This window comes from Podarcis raffonei, chromosome 14 (genome assembly GCF_027172205.1).
Source record: "Podarcis raffonei isolate rPodRaf1 chromosome 14, rPodRaf1.pri, whole genome shotgun sequence".
Lineage (NCBI taxonomy): Eukaryota > Metazoa > Chordata > Lepidosauria > Squamata > Lacertidae > Podarcis > Podarcis raffonei.
This window is the reverse complement of record NC_070615.1, coordinates 20,498,669-20,515,659: the sequence shown is the minus strand read 5'-3', so window position 1 is coordinate 20,515,659 and position 16,991 is coordinate 20,498,669. Positions and strand designations below refer to the sequence as shown.

General features: G+C 44.7%; 1 protein-coding gene across 1 annotated transcript in view; it reads right to left on the bottom strand.

Moving 5' to 3' along the window:
* CHSY1 (chondroitin sulfate synthase 1) overlaps positions 1-16,991 on the bottom strand; it is a 94,269-nt gene that overhangs the window by 70,077 nt on the left and 7,201 nt on the right. Inside the window, exon 2 of the mRNA XM_053365416.1 lies at positions 8,508-9,003. Coding sequence (XP_053221391.1) covers positions 8,508-9,003 — 496 coding nt within the window. The remainder of the gene's footprint in view (positions 1-8,507; positions 9,004-16,991) is intronic.

Sequence of the window (16,991 nt, the reverse complement as noted above, 5' to 3'; positions counted from 1 at the left end):
AAAAAATATTATTTTCATGTTTGCAAAAAACCTTATTTTGCCTTAACTATGTCTCTCTTTTTTTGAAGCTGTATTCTGTTAAAGGGAGTGGAACTTTTTCTTCTGTTTTGTACACTTTTATGGTATGACTTCATAACCTACACAAATGAAAGAGGCCTATCAACTCCTTTCCACCCCCTTTCTTCCACTGTGGAAGAAAACCTGAATTATGGATAGTCTTGGTCGTTGGTCTTGAAAAGCAATTGCCCATCTGCGCAGTCAAACCTAGGGATGGGGAAGGAAAGCAAATACCAAAACAGAACTTCCTGCTATCGCTAGGCATTACAGTGGTACCTCGGGTTACATACGCTTCAGGTTACTCCGTTAATCCAGAAATATTACCTCGGGTTAAGAACTTTGCTTCAGGATGAGAACAGAAATCATGCGGCAGCGGCGCGGCAGCATGGTGCTTCAGGTTAAGAACAGTTTCAGATTAAAAACAGACCCCCAGAACGAATTAAGTTCTTAACCCGAGGTACCACTGTACTGTGTAAGCCTCTGAGCAATGATTTGCACCACTGGTGGGTTTTGTGTGTGTATAATATATTATCTGTATGTACATAGTGTGTGTTAAATAAAAACAAATGTAGCCTTTGCTTCATCGTAAAATATTCTGATTACAGTGGTACCTCGGGTTAAGAACTTAATTCGTTCTGGAGGTCCGTTCTTAACATGAAACTGTTCTTAACCTGAGGTACCACTTTAGCTAATGGGGCCTCCCGCTGCCACACAATTTCTGTTCTCATCCTGAAGCAAAGTTCTTAACCCGAGGTACTATTTCTGGGTTAGCGGAGTCTGTAATCTGAAGCGTCTGTAACCCAAGGTACCACTGTACTTAATAAAATCTTTTTTTAAAAAAAAAGCCTACAGTACAAAGGTAAGAGCTACACCCACTGATCTGCCCCATGTTCTCTTGCCTCTGGACCTGCTAGCCACTGGCGTGTTTCCCTTGAGAAGTTTCCCACAGACAAATGCAGTCCTTTGGGTAAAAAAGGTTCCGCACAACTGCATAACAGCAACAATCAAGAACATGACTGTAAGCAAAAAAAAAGCCTGCAGCAATGCAAGAAAGGACGCAACAAAGGATAAGGGAATGACACATAGGAATTGTGTCACAAACCCTAATGGCTATGGTCTACCTCTACTTTCTGAGGAGGTATGCATCTAAATAGCAGCTGCTGGAAACTGCTGGAGGGAAGAGAGCTGCTGCATTCAGGTCCTACTTGTGTGCTTCCCGTTAGTTGGCCACTGCGAGAAGAAGATGCTGGACTAGATGGGTCACTGGCCTAATCCAGCAGGGCTCTTCTTATGTTCTAAACCGCATTGGGAAAACATAGGATACGGTATAAAGAAGTGTCCTATGTCCCTGGGTCAGGCTATTGGTCCATTGACCTCAGTATTGCCTACAGACAATACTGACAGAAGCTCTCCAGTTCACAGCCAGGATTTCTTCCACTCCAGTGTGGAGATGTTGGGGATGGAATCGGAAATCTTCTGCATGCGATGCAGATGCTCTGTCACTGAGCTCAGACCTTGCCATAGCTGTGTGCATTACCTAGAGCACACAGAGAACAACTTATCAGTGCTGGGTCTAAGATAACTCTGGAATGAGAACCAGGAACCTCTAGGCCACATATCTTCAATCTATTCAGACTCAGGACTCACGTTTGACACAGACATGCATCTGAGGACCCCATTCTTAATATATATTTGTATTGTGGAAATGCTCCTGTTGCAACCCACCTTGGATCAGGACAAGACCTGAAAACCAGTGCTCTAGGCAAGAATTGTATGGGGGAAAGCTCTAGTCTGACCCAAAGCCTTTGAGCATGGGGTTGGGGTGGGAAGGGTTGGCCTCGGAGGGCAGAGCAATTATGGGTCCTAGAAAAACTTACCCTGGCCTGCAGTTTGCCCTACAGGGGCAGCAGTCCAGGGAATCATAGTTCCTGCAGCCCTCAAGACAGCAGCCAGGTTTTAATGCAGCCTGCGCTGATGAAAAAAGAAGGCTGCGGATCGGTGGATGGGATTGTTTCTGGCAGCCTTAGTGCCGTTTTGCCAGGAGACACACTATGCGCAAGAGTTTCCATCAAAGTCATAAGGTTCCACTTTGGTAAAGGAAGAGCAGGAGCTATTTTTTTTCGGTGGGGTGCCCATCCAGAACCCAAAATACTCTGTGCAAAAGAGAAGCCTGCCCATCACTCGCACCTTTGTAAACCACACAGAGGTTTATTTTGGGCAGCTCCCCCCACCAGCCCTTTGTTTTCATTTCCAGCTTCAGAAATACTTTGGTGTGTGTGTGTTATTTTCACAAGGATAAGTTGCTAAGACTTGCAAGATGCAGAAACAGGAACAAACAAACCCACTTTCAGTTTTAAAAACTCAATGGGAAGAGGAAGAAACTTTGCTCATAAAGACCCAGAATCTCCCTTCCTTTAAAGGGAAATTGCAAACAAGAACAAAGAGTATTCCATGACTTTACAACACTATGAAATGCCTATTGTTAGAAGAAAAGAAAATTCAAGACCAGCATATGGAGTGCCCCAAGTTCTTGATCATCTTTTTTGATGCTGAGTATGTCAGAGGTACTTTTGAGTTTAAAACATTTTGTTGTTGACTTTGATAAAGAGAGGATTTATTGTATTTGCTTTTAACTTGAATGGGAGGTTGTGATGTTATCATCATAATATACCTTTTCACTTTATTATGTTTCTATGTTTATGGATGCCCAATTTATTTTGCTTTTAGATTACGGTGGCCTTCTGGCCGCAAGCCATAAAGTTCTTAAGAAAAGAACAAATGAAATTTCCAAGACAAATCACCGTAAGGTCCTTTCCCCACACAACCACCCATTCAGCTTGCCATCGCCTGCATTGCACGCCAATGCCCTATCAGTTTCAACAGCCAACAGCTTATTCCCTTAGGAGAGGTCATTCTAACTAACTGGAAGCAGATTAACAGTGCATCTTCTCACGAAAGCTGACCTCCCCTTCTTCCCAGGCACCAACCCCATATATACAAAGCAGCTGCAATGTCTACCCTGTCTCCTCCTCTCTACTATCACCCGATGAAGGTCATTCGGAAGATACAAGGATATAAAAGTAGCCTAGCCAGACTAATAAAGAACGCCCTGTCTTTTTAAGAAGTACAGCTGCACAATTCCTTTTATAATCTCTGGTGAAGGAGAAAGAAAGCTACTTTCTCAGGGCAAAGCTGAGCACAATCGCCGGCAAGTAGTATCGTGGGGTGGCATAGAGATTACCTTTCTGTGCCATCGCTTAGCTGCCATCTGCCCACATTATGTTCAAGGCAGGCTACAGACGCCCTTTAGTAGATTCTCACTTGGCTTTCAAGGTTTGACCTCTGTATACTGGTAAATAGCCTACAATAGGGCCAAATGAGAAACAAAAGTGGCCTCTTTTCATTCATATATATCAGGCATGTCCAACTCTCTATAGACTGCAATCTACTCCCAGTATAATAAAACTGGCAGTGATCTACCCATTGTCATTGCCCAGAGTTGTTGAGCTATTTTTTTCTGGGGGTGCATAAAAACTCTACAACAACACTACACTAAGGGAGGGAATACAAGCTTTCACGGCGGCAGCGGAATTGGGACATAGCGCCGGGGGCAGGGCATGGAGCGACTGATCAGGAGCGCACAGGCGATCAATTTCTTCAATCGCACGATTGACCTGCAACACCTCGGCGATCTACCTGTCGATCGCGGTCGACCGGTTGAACATGTCTGATATATATAAAATACACGTCATGCACATATAGAATGGGGTGTGTGCATTGTAGCTTAACAGTAAATGAAATGTGGACTGCCACAAGCAAATGGAACTTCTGGGAGGCCAAGGAAGAGGACTTGCCATCAGTCTCTCCCCGCCTCCACCAAGCATTTCCCTTTTGCAGCTGTCGGCCTCCTCTGGAGCCAGCTGTTAAATCATCCAACCTGGTAAGGAAGACCTCCTCCCTTCTGAAATCTATTTAAACCAGTCTGCTGAAGCTCTTTCAGCAAGCTGGAAGTTTACTGCACATTAGCTTTCTCTTTGCTCTGTACTTATATATTTGTGTCTAGATGGTTTTACTTTTCGTAATATTGAATTTACTCTGCGTTTGCTAAATAGCTGATATGTAAGACTCTAAGAAAGGGATGCGGGTGGTGCTGTGGGTTAAACCACAGAGCCTAGGACTTGCCAATCAGAAGGTCAGTGGTTCGAATCCCCGTGACGGGGGTGAGCTCCCGTTGCTCGGTCCCTGCTCCTGCCAACCTAGCAGTTCGAAAGCACATCAAAGTGCAAGTAGATAAATAGGTACCGCTCTGGTGGGGCATTTTCGTGCGCTGCTCTGGTTCTCCAGAAGCAGCTTAGTCATGTTGGCCACATGCTGTACGCCGGCTCCCTCGGCCAATAAAGCGAGATGAGCGCCGCAACCCCAGAGTCGGTCACAACTGGGCCTAATGGCCAGTTGTCCCTTTACCTTTACTTTTAAGACTATAAGAAGAGCCCCGCTGCATCAGACCAATGGTCCAGCCAGTCCAGCATCCTGTTTCTCAAAGAGGCCTGCCAGATGCCCATGGGAAACCCTCAAGCAGTTACCGTGTGCAAGAACGCTCTCCCTTCCTGTGGTCCCCTGCAACTGCTATTTGGAAGCACTGCTGCCTCTCAAAGTGGAGGCAGAGCATAACCACCATGACTAGTAGTCACTGATAGACTTACCCTCCAGGAATCTGCCCGACCCTCTTTTAAAGCCATTCAAGTTGGTGGCCATCACTGCCTCCTGTGGCAGTGAGTTCCATAGTTTCGTCCCCTATGTATGTATTGGTACGTTTTGCAAACTGGTTTTTCCTCTACTGCGCGTGCACACACCCTCAAAGTTCTGCATTTTGTTTCTTGCAAGCTATTTTGGACATGGCTCACTGTGGGATAGCGGCATACAAATGAAAGAAAACTAAATCAAAATGTATTTCCTCTACTCTTAGAGAACAGCAAACACTATTCTATCATCTCAGTTTACTTCCAGAGTCAAAAAGAGGAAAGTGTTTTGAGCAATGGACTAGGGAAGAAGAAGAAGAGTAGAAGAGGTTGGATTTGATATCCCGCTTTATCACTCCCCAAAGGAGTCTCAAAGCAGCTAACATTCTCCTTTCCCTTCCTCCCCCACAACAAACACCCTGTGAGGTGAGTGGGGCTGAGAGACTTCAAAGAAGTGTGACTTGCCCAAGGTCACCCAGCAGCTGCAGGTGGAGGAGCGGAGACACGAACACGGTCCCCCAGATTACGAGACTACCACTCTTAACCACTACACCACACTGGCTCTCATAGGGGTCACATGCCTTAAAAATGGGTAATGCAAATAGGTGGATGGTGACAGCCCATTCATTTTCTTGTTCAGCTCTCAGTGGTGAGTCAGGTGCTCAAACAGGGAACTTGATCCATCTAGTTCAGTAGTCTACACTGACTGGCAGCAGCTTCCCAAGATTTTAAACAAAATCTCTCTCTCTCAGCTCTGCCTGGAGGCACAGGTGTCATACTTTGGACCTCCTGCATGCAAGGCAGATGCTTGACCACTGAATTCCTTCCTCGGGGGTTGTTTGGTTTCTTAAAGGTAAAGGTACCCCTGCCCGTACAGGCCAGTCGTGTCCGACTCTAGGGTTGTGCGCCCATTTCACTCAAGAGGCCGGGGGCCAGCGCTGTCCGGAGACACTTCCGGGTCACGTGGCCAGCGTGACGAAGCTGCTCTGGCGAGCCAGCACCAGCGCAGCACACAGAAACGCCGTTTACCTTCCTGCTATAAAGCGGTACCTATTTATCTACTTGCACTTAAGGGTGCTTTCGAACTGCTAGGTGGGCAGGAGCTGGGACCGAAAGACGGGAGCTCACCCCGCCGCGGGGATTCGAACCGCCGACCATGCAATTGGCAAGCCCTAGGCACTGAGGTTTTACCCACAGCGCCACCCGCGTCCCATCACCTGCGTTTGGTTTCTTACAGGAGTGTATTTTGCAGGTACATGTTTTAACCTTCCCCTCTTGTTGAGTACCTAGGTTCTCAAAACTTGAGAGAAAGAGTGTGTGACTTAGACCGTGTCTGAAAACAGGAAGATGAAATACAGAGTGATTCTGATCAGTCAGGAACCGAGATCAGGGAGAAAAGGTAAGAGTTTATGTGAACAGTTTCAGAATAACCTCTCTAATACAGACCAGTCAACTAAGCATACCAAAGCTAGCTTTCGGGTTTCAGGGTATTTTCCCTCAAGCTCAGCACTAAAAAATAAAAAGGAGAAAGAGGAATGCAATGGAGGTGGGGGGAAGAAATGGGTGTCACTGGCGCAGGGCATGTTAAAGTCCCATCTGCAAGGTGATTCAGGAAGCTCTTGCAAACTGGTTGGCTTTTGCATGGTGCAAAAAGATCGCAGGTTGCACCACAGGCTGACAAAGAAGCAACGGTTGCTTCCCTTTCGGAATAAATTTAAAATGCCAGAGATTATTTAGATCTGCCTCTGGCACTAATTAAAACACATAAGACGGTGGCAGTGATGACTAACAATGCTATTTTTTTGGCCGCCTTTCCTTATAAAGAAGAGAGCTGAAGAAAACGGCCTCCCCCAAGCCTGGAGTCTTCCAGATATCTTGGACTACAACTCCCATCATCCCATCATACAGCTGGTGGGAGTTGTAGCCCAAAATACCTAGAAGGCACCAGGTTGGAGAAGGCTCTGTTAATCATTATCCTAAGTGAGAGCTGGACCATAAAGAAGGCTGATTACAGAAGAATTGATGCTTTTGAATTATGGTGCTGGAGGAGACTCTTGAGAGTCCCATGGACTGCAAGAAGATCAAATCTATCCATTCTTAAGGAAATCAGCCCTGAGTGCTCACTGGAAGGACAGATCCTGAAGCTGAGGCTCCAATACTTTGGCCACCTCATGAGAAGACTCCCTGGAAAAGACCCTGATGTTGGGAAAGATGGAGGGCACAAGGAGAAGGGGACGACAGAGGACGAGATGGTTGGATAGTGTTCTCGAAGCTACCAGCATGAGTTTGACCAAACTGCGGGAGGCAGTGGAAGACAGGAGTGCCTGGCGTGCTCTGGTCCATGGGGTCACGAAGAGTCGGACACAACTAAACGACTAAACAACAACAACAAAGCAACACTGGCTTATATAGATCTTAAATCTTCAAACATTGAAGTATTGCCTAATGTAATTTGAGTGTATTTTTAGTTTCTGTGGAAGCCGCCCAGAGTGGCTGGGGAAACCCAGCCAGATGGGCGGGGTACAAATAATAAATTATTATTATTATTATTATTATTATTATTATTATTATTATTAATGGGAATTCTCCACACCTTTAACTTCCTATCTCAATTTAAGATTTCTCGCACGCACATCCTGAGTTTGGGAGGTAGTTCGCCAAGTTGCTGTCTTCAGCAAGATGTCCATGAGAGAAGAAAGGAAAGCCACATTTTCTCCTTCAGTTATCCTCTGGGCTTTGCCTCAGTGCTTAAGAGCTTACGGCAAGCTAGGGACTTACTGAACTGCAATGAACTTTTGCCTGAACCCAGTCCCTATAAACCAAACATAATCAAAATGTAACAAAGGGTACCGAACGCCAAAATTTTCTCATCCGCCCCCCACCCCACCCTGCCACACAATGCAGAGATGAATATTTGCCTAGATTAAAATTTAACCGAAATTCCTCAAAATCAAAACCATTAGATCTGAAAGCAGATTTCCTGGAAGGCCTCCAACGATCGCACACAATTTGAGGAATACTAGTTTTCAGTCCATATGCTGTGGGTTGCTCAGGGGAGGGGGGAGAACACACACACACAGCAAGAGAGATTTCCAGACAGATATGTCACCTAAATTTGCATTTTTCTCAAAGCACAACAGTTCTTCATTAATATGAGCTAAAAAAGAAGTATTAAAAAACATTTAAAGCTCTCCCTATCAGCACTAGTGTAGTGGTAGATTCAGAATTTCAGGGTTCCTTCATAATGACTACAGCAACACCCCTTCTAAGATTATACAACAACCTAGAATTAATTAAATAATTAAATAAATAAATAGATAGATAGGAGGCACTAGAATCATCAATGCTGATCTCCATGGACAAATAATTTGGAATGTTCCAATGTCTTCTTTCTGAGCAACTTAAGTTGTGTTTTCCATGAAGTCCCTTTATATGTAAGCACTGAAAACACAAGTTTCAGGAGCACCGAAAGCACAAGTTTCAAGAGAATGGTGTGCAATGGAACTTGCAAAACATTCTCTTGAAACTTGTGTTTTCAGTGCCTAAATGCTTAGCTTTGGAGCACAAGGTGGCCAAAATGCTCCCAGCTTCCATGCTGATTGAGAGACTCTGGGATACTGGAGACAGAGACCTTGCTGCAGAAATAGCAAGAAGTCTTCAACACTCCCCTCCTCCCATACATCGCTACCCCGGACCATACCAGCTACATACCTCGTAAGACCAGACGCACTGCACTCCTGCAAATCTCCGCACGCATCTCCCAATCTCCACATCCTCGTGGGTCGTGTACATCTCTCGAAGGCACTCCCCGATATGAGGGACCATCCTCCGCAGGACTTCCCGGCTCATGATGACGCCTGGACCGCCCATGCAGAAGTTCTCCCCGGGCTCCAAGGCCAGCTTCCCCATTTCTTCTGTGGTGCCCAGACCCGTCTGCCCAAGGAAGAGGGGCTCGCTGCTGTTCAAGCTCCGAAGGAAGTTCTCCAGCTTGTCCCCCTTGACGTAAACATCGTCGTCGGCCCGCATGAACCATTCGTACTGGTCCAAGTAGTGGTCATGCATGTACTTGAGCATCATGAACGATTTCTTCTGGGGCGGGTAAGAGTCATCCACACCAGGCAGCGGCACGATGGGGATGGGGAGAGAGGTGTCTGAGCCCTCGCTGGAGAAGAACTCAACCTTGCCAGGGATGGTGCTGGACCACGTTCTGCAGAGTAGAAGACCAAAAACCAGTTACGCAAAACCGCTCTGTTTGTGCATATTCATGGAGAGTATAGGAACATAGGATGCTGCCTTCTACTGAGTCAAACCATTGGTCCATCTAGCTCAGCATTACACAGACTGACAGGTTGATGCCCTGCAGGGGTTCAGGCAGGGGATATTCCCAGTCCTACCTGAAGATCTTGGGGAGAAAGCAGATGCTCTGCTGCTCTAAGCACTGAACAGGTGGGGTCTGGTAATGACCAAAGAGGCCTCGCCTGTGTTTTGATTGGCACACGATCTTTAATGCCCCCAGTTCAGTGGATGAGCATTTGCTTTGCAGGCAGAAGGTCCCACGTTCGATTCCTGACATCTCCAGGTAGGGCTGGGGGTGAACTCCATCTGAACCCCTGGAGAGCTGCCGCCAGTCAGTGTAGCCAAGCTAGCTAGACCAATGGGTCTAACTCACTGTATTGATAAGAGCCCTCTGCCCTGGCTGTAGAGCTGTGCTTATTGTGACCAAAATCACAAAGAGGGCATCTCATCTATATCTCATTTCTAAAGCTTCCTACCTGCTGACCTGAGGTCGGATCCTGCTGAACAGTAAGAGGGTTTGTCTGATAAGACAGATGGGGTGAAGTACTTGTTCTGCAGCCATCTAAGAAATTAACCCAAATCACTTCTTTTGACCAAAGGACTGAAACCTAGGCATTTAAACATGCACCCATGACCATAAGCCGATAATTTCAGGTACAAACAATCCAGAGTCTTTAGACCAAGCACTTTCTGGCCCATATGAATTCACATTTTGTCATTCTTTGAATGAACGCAGGAAGCAGCCTTATACAGAGTCAGAGCCATAGTCCTTGGACATTCCCATCCCTACCTGATGAGGCTGGGGCTCAAACCTGAGGCCCCTTTCTGACAGTGTACGCTCAGCCCATGAATGTAAGGTTTAGTCAAGGACCTTTTGCAAGGGAGTTTGTTGAATGCTTTGTGGAGGTTCAAGCACATAATGTCTAGGAGGACATCCTCATCTACGTGTGTGTTGACATTCTAAGAGGCTTGTGAGTCGTGGCAGCTGAGGCTGATGAAGAGCTGTGGTGCCAAAACATCTGGTGAGCACCGAGTCGGGAGAGACTGTCTTGGTGTTTGTCTGAATCAACCAGGTATGTATTTCAGTATGAGATTCTATAATTTTAGACTTCCGGGTTAGCGCCATCAGCTAATGGCGGATTCCCTCCGAGCTCTGGAGGGAATCGGCTCCGCAGGATCCGGGTCTTGCCGCTGCGGCGACGCGGGGACCCTCAGAAATCACAGGCACTGAAGCCTGTGAACCTGGTGATTCGGCGGGCACCATTTGCGCCCCCCCGACCCGCGAAGGAGCCTTTTTAAAGGCTTCGGAACGGGGGACGGGGTGAGCGGCGCGGTGCTGAGAGTCGACTGCTTCTCCTGCGGAGTGAAGCCGCATGCCATGGTCGGAGAGCACTGACTTCTTCTTGTGAACAATTGGACTCTAAAAGCAACAACCCGTGAGTAATACGGAAATTGGATTTGTAAAGAAAAAAATTTTTTGAATTAGGCACGATCGGGGAAGGCGCAAACAGGAAGTCCGTCTCCCCGTCTTATAAATAATCTAAAGCAAGGACTAGCTAACTGAGGTCGAGAGAATTTCTTCTTCTTTATTGGGTAAAAGACATTAATTTCACGATTTGGCAGTATAAGTAATTTCACTGGAGGATAAGAGCTAATTTTGAGAGCTGAAGTGCCACTCCCCCGGACCCGGGAGTGATCTGCGAGAGAGCCTGTTGAGGAGATATAGAAGAGTTTGACAGCTGTCAAATTAGCTGTCAAGAAGGAAAAAGAGAACTTTGTTTCTGCTATCTCTGCTGGATATATTTGCTACAATTTGGTTATATTTTGTTGAAAACAAGGAAGAACTGATACAAACTAACTTGATTTTTGGATTTGAACTGGAAGGAAGATAAAGTAACCAAAATCCCTCTAGAGGGGATTTTGGGACATTACAAGAATGGCTGAAGGAGGAAAAATTCAAGCTAAATTGGACAGAGTGTTTCTTCTCTTGGGAAAGTTACAAGGCCAAATTGATGTTTTGGCTACAAATGTTGCAACTCTGGACTTAACAGTAAACAAATCCATTGAATTTGATAAGGACTTGACTCATGAAGTCCATGCAGCTGGACAAGAAGAGAAACTTGAAAGATTTGAGAGTGTGGAGAAAGAGATATATGTTGTTTCTGAGGAAAGGAAGGAGGAGATGTAATGTTGCAGATGACGAAGGAGAGCCAGAGGCCTGACATGATGGCTACAAAGGAAAATAAGTACTGGATGATGAAAATCTGTTTTGAATTGAAGATTGAAGAATGGAGAGATCTCCTTATGTGGAGATCTGAAGACCTATGGATTACAAATTTGATTAAGGTGAAAGTTGGAGCTTTTGGGACATTTGGACTTAAAAGGAGTAAGAAACAAGATTCGGGCTCCACTTTTAAGTATGGAGGTCGGGCTGGAAGAAATATGGACCCTATTGGGACAGAGCTTCTCTGAGATCTGGTGTTTAATATTAAGGACTACCAAAAAAACCGGCAGAGAGGGAGAGAATTAAGAGCCTCAGACGTGAGGTCTCCAGGCTGCTAGTAGACTAAGACTGATGGACATTTGTTGGGGATTGAAACCGGGAAAGGGGGGGGGTTGGGGAATCCAAAGGGTGCATAATTATAATCTGTTTTTTCTATTTTGTTTTGTTATTAGTATGAAAATTGGGGAATTCGTGGAAGGGAATTTGGGTCGACTTTAGAAAAAAGTTTTAAGAATGAGCACTGATGTTTAAATACTGATGTTTATAAGTTAAAATTGTTTTTTCTAAAATGAATTAAATATAAAAAGGTCAAAAATTGGGGACAAGAACTTGTTGAATTAACAATTTGAATTGGAATATAAGAAGGGGAGGTGTGGGGAAGTCAGGGAAATATGTTATTGAAAATAAGGATTGTAAACTTTATGTGTTTTTAACTTTTTTGTTTTTTCTTTTTTTATTTTTTAATGTATAAAGGTGGAAAAACTCAATAAATATCTTTTTAAAAAAAGAGATTCTATAATTTTAACAGTCACAAGCAATAATGATTGGGCACACTGCAAATCTGTTCAGAATCCCTCAACAGTGCATTACGGCAGAACCAAGCTAATCTGGGCAGCAAGGCCACACTCAAAACCATACATTGTTCCCAAAGTGGTTTAACAATCAATCCCTCTTCCCAGGAAACTCTGGGAATTGTACTTATGGCAGTAGCTGTGCCCTATCAACTCTCAGCACCCTTACAAACTGCAACTCTCAGGATTTTTTTTAGGGGAAGCCATGACTGTTGAAAGCGACATCATAGTGCTTTAAATGTATGGTGTGAAGAATGTGACTTAACATAGACTGCCGTCGCCACTGTAATGCAAGGTTTCTGTTGCAGGTCTCTCTCAAGTCAGACCCAAAAAACAAGATCCACCCAAGGGACAATTATGGCCAACATACACATTCAATGTCTGCTCCAGGCTTTCAAAGACCATGAAGTCTAGACTACCCAATGTTCTCTTCTCAAATTTCCACCTATAATTTTCTACCTACAAGAAGTGTGCTTTTGGCAGGAAGAGATGAGGGGGGAAACTCTCTGCTCAGTAACCAGATAGTTTTATAGCCGTCACCTTTTCTTCCTTCCCTGCACAAAGGTAGAACATTTTTAGTTATGTTAGACAGCTTTGTTCCAGACATTATCGGTGTTCAGAATCTGACCTGAAAACACTCAAGAGGTGCAAAAATAAAGCACTCTTTAAACGTGTTCTTCCTATTTTATACTGGGGGCTCACCAATCATTTTAGACAATAAACTGATCTGTTCACACATGACTAAGAAAAGGAAGGAAAGGCTGACTATTTTATGTGGCATTAGAATTTAAAATACTCACACATTTTAAAGTAATTTACATATACTTAAACTACCAGCCTATTTGGAAACAGATGAAAGTGGTTTGGGGTTTTTTCCAGCATAATAAAGGAGGAGCAGAAAAATTGCTGTTGATACGCCCAATACATATTAAAGTCAACACCATGGATTAATTTATCAGAATTCTATCAACCCAGCCTGTCCTACAGATATGGACTGGATAACAACAAAATGAAATCTGACAGAAAATAAATAAAATGTCCTTTAAAACGAATATATGTTAAGTATAATTTAGGCTATTAAACATTTTTGCTGTCCAGGCGCATCCAAAGTATCTGGCAAGCCAATTAGAAAACAAGAAGGCACAATTTAAGATAGGGAATCTATTGAGATCCTACTTCTGTGAGCAGAGATGAGCCAGACCTTCTGCGAATACAGAAACTCACGGAGGTGTTTGCTTCAGCCAGAGCACCATTACAGTAAAAGCAGGCAGTCAAAATAATAAAAAAGAACAGAGGTTAGATTTGGACATTTGGCACCACCAAGAAAGGAAAACAAGAGGGGTCTTGAAGCTGCTCATCAACAGTTAGCAGCACAGACTGAGCAGGCACTTGGGCCACCTGATCACAGTCCCTTCCTACTGTTTCAATTACAGTAATTATTTCTAAAAGTGTATCGACACACATAAGTTAGCAGATGCAAATCTGTGCCCGCTTTTGCCTTCTTTCTCAGTGATGCGTTTCCTCTTTTTTAAATGACGCGACAGGCCGTTTGTAAAAAGGGTCTTTTCTTTTGGGCTGCTTCCCATGATGTCTACTCTGCCTTCACTGCCAGGAGCCTGTGTGCTTCTGAAAACTGGTTGATGGAAACCGCAAGAGGAGAGAGTGGTCTTGTGTTCAAGTCTTCCTTGCGGGATTCCTATTGGGGTATCTGGGTGGCCACTGTGAGAACAGGATGCTGGACTAGATAGGCCGCAAGGCTGATCCAGCAGGCTCTTCTTATGCTCCTCCCAATTGCATTTTTGGGGGAGGGGGATAGGCCACTCTTCTCTGCCCCTTACCCTTTTCTCTCACCTTGCCAATTCATTTTTTTTAAGCCCAGACCGATACAACTATGGCTTACTTTGAGCAAGTAGTTTCAAAACAACCAAACACAGAACATATTTGATTCATTCTTTAGAGATCGTATCAAGGAAACAAAAGTTTCTCCCCCCCTAAAATTAAACAAAAGTCAACCCGAAGCAGCTTCTTCCCCACAACCACCAAAGCCAGAAAGAGATAAACAAACATTAATTTTGGGTTTCTTCCCTTCTCTGAGTGTCACAGGAATACAGAAACTCAAGGCAGAAACTGTAGGGATCTGCAATCATTCAGAGGCCACAAAGTTGTGGGATTTTGTGTGTGTAAAAAAAACCCCTGTTCTTGCTTTCATTATGAAGGCAACCTTGATTAATAAAAGCGCTCCCCCACCCCCCCCACTCCAGGCAGATTCATCTGATAAAGTGGCAAGATTAGGTTCTCCCAGCTACTCCTGTTTAATGACTTCCCTTTACAAAAGCCAATTAATTCCCTTACTTGCTTCCCTGCACCATGAAAGATTAACTGCTCCAAGTCGTGACTGCCAGAAAATACAGGCAGGCAGTTTCATTTGTACAAAAGACGAGCTACACCTAAGGCAGTGGTTTTTCTAAGCATCTGCCTTCAAGGAATCAGTTCCACAGACGCTAATCTGCAGAGGAATTCCTTTTGAGTTACTCTTCTCAGGTGGCCACCTCAGGTCACAGTAACCTGGATAGGTGCAGTGTTCGGAGTGCTGCATTGGGAGACCTGGGTTCAAATCCCAAGGGCCTGACAAGAACTCTCAGCCTAATCTACCTCACAGGGCTGTTGGGATGATGTTATGTACTGAGCTGAATAGAATCCAAAATGCAGCAGTCTGATTGGTCCTAGAACAATAGGATTCAGAATGCAGCAGTCTGATTGGTCCTAGAACAATAGGACCCAGAATGCAGCAGTCTGATTGGTTCACAGGAGCCACCCAATCCAGCTCCAGGTGGAAGTGAATCCACAATCTGATTGGCCTACAGGAGAATCCCGGAATTAGCCAATCATGTGGGGCCCATTGCATAAATAATGTATATAAAGGAGACATTCTGGGGGAACTTCCATTCCTCCTCACCACTATGAGCTGAATAAAGAGCATGAAATCCACTCTCAACTCCGAGTATCTTTCAGATGATAAGGGAGGGGGAAGAATGTGCATGACAATGAGCTCTTTAGAGGTAGTTTAGAGTAACCTTGTAAATAAATAAAAACAAAATAAATAAAACAAAACAGGGGAAGGAAACCGCCACCTTGGGTTGCACAGTGGATGAAATAAATATTCACCTGGATACTGTGCACAATAAAATGAGGCTGTAGGATGCCTGACAGATACTCATCAGGCAAAGAGGACCATTGCCAATATTCTTAAAAGAGTTTTGTGGGAATTTGAAACATACCAAATAGATATATTATCTCAGCCTTCAGCAGCTTAGTATCCATGGGACTACAGCTTCCCTCAGACCAACAGACCCAGCCAGCAATTTGTGTGACCCAAATCCCTCTGCAATGTGCATTTCAATGTCAAGACATGTAGAGGTTCCTCAGCAGTGAAGCTGTATTGTAATTTCAATAATTTTAAGAGTTGGATTAGTATTTACAGTGTCACTGTTTTTTATGGTTTTAGAGTGAAGCATCTTCTTAAGTTTCCAGTTCATCAACATTAATCTTGGTCCTGCCTCCAGGCTTCCCAAAGGCACCTGGTTGGCCACTGTGAAGGCAGGTTACCAGACCGGACGGGCCTTTGGACTGTACTACAACCACTACCACAGGGAAGTCTAATTTAGGACACTGGAAACTGCCTTACGCTTAGTTTGGTCACTGGTCCATCTAGCTCAGCACTGCCTCTGAATACCAGATGCTGGAGAACATGGGCGGGAGAGAAGACTGATTGGGCTTTTACCCTCCTTGTGGACTTTCCATAGGCACCTGGTTGGCCACTGTGAGAAAAGGATGCTGAATTAAATGGACCACTGGCTTGATCCAGCATGGTTCTTCTTATCATCCTATTTACCATCTCCCAATCCATTTGGTGGGGGAGGGTTAACATTGGCACATTTTAAAAAGAAAATACATAAAGAACCATGTGTTGGAAAGGAAATGAGGGAGTTGTTGTTGTTGCTTGCAGAATGTTGATCACACAAACAAGATTTATGGGGGGCTGGACCTTTACAGCTGAGATACTAAACATCTCTAAGAGACTAGCATCTCAGTGTCACAGACACTGAAAATCTGGTGATTGATACTTTAACTAAAAAAGCAAACTCAGCCAGTTCGTAACAAAGGTAGGCTGCCTAATATGAAGTCAGGCCATTGATCCACCTAAATCAGTTTTGTTGACACTGACTGGCAGCGGCTTTCCACTGTTTCAGACAGAGGACATTCCCAGCCCGACCAGGAGATGCCAGGAATTGGACCAGGGACCTTCTACAGAGAAGGCAAATATTCCACCATTGAGCTCTGGCCCTTCTCCCAGCTGCTGCTTTAAGTGTCTCAGACCTGGCCTACAAAGTAGCAGAAATTAGGGGTGGAATTGTATCACAAGAGTCTGCAGTAGAAGATAGCGTCTGTAAACTCCCAGTGTGGGGAGCAGCGAGGAATTGTCTACAAAAAACCTAGCACCCTAAGGTTCTAGCCCAGCCTACTCCCTGCTGGGCTAGTTTTCTGTCATGTAAGAAGGTCTGCTTCTTACATGAGGGAGTATTCAAACACTGCACCCCTATGCCAGCAGTTTGAAGTGGTACAGTCCATTCTACTACCTCAAGAGGACTACCACCTCATTCTGCAGTATGTGTAGCTCCAGACTATATATGCACTCCTCCTGCTGTTAAAACCCTTACACTGGCTTCCCATCGCCTTCTGGATCTAATTTTAATCTCCTCGCCTTTAGCTTTACTATTAGATAGATAGATGATAGAGAGACAGACAGACAGCATTTATATACCA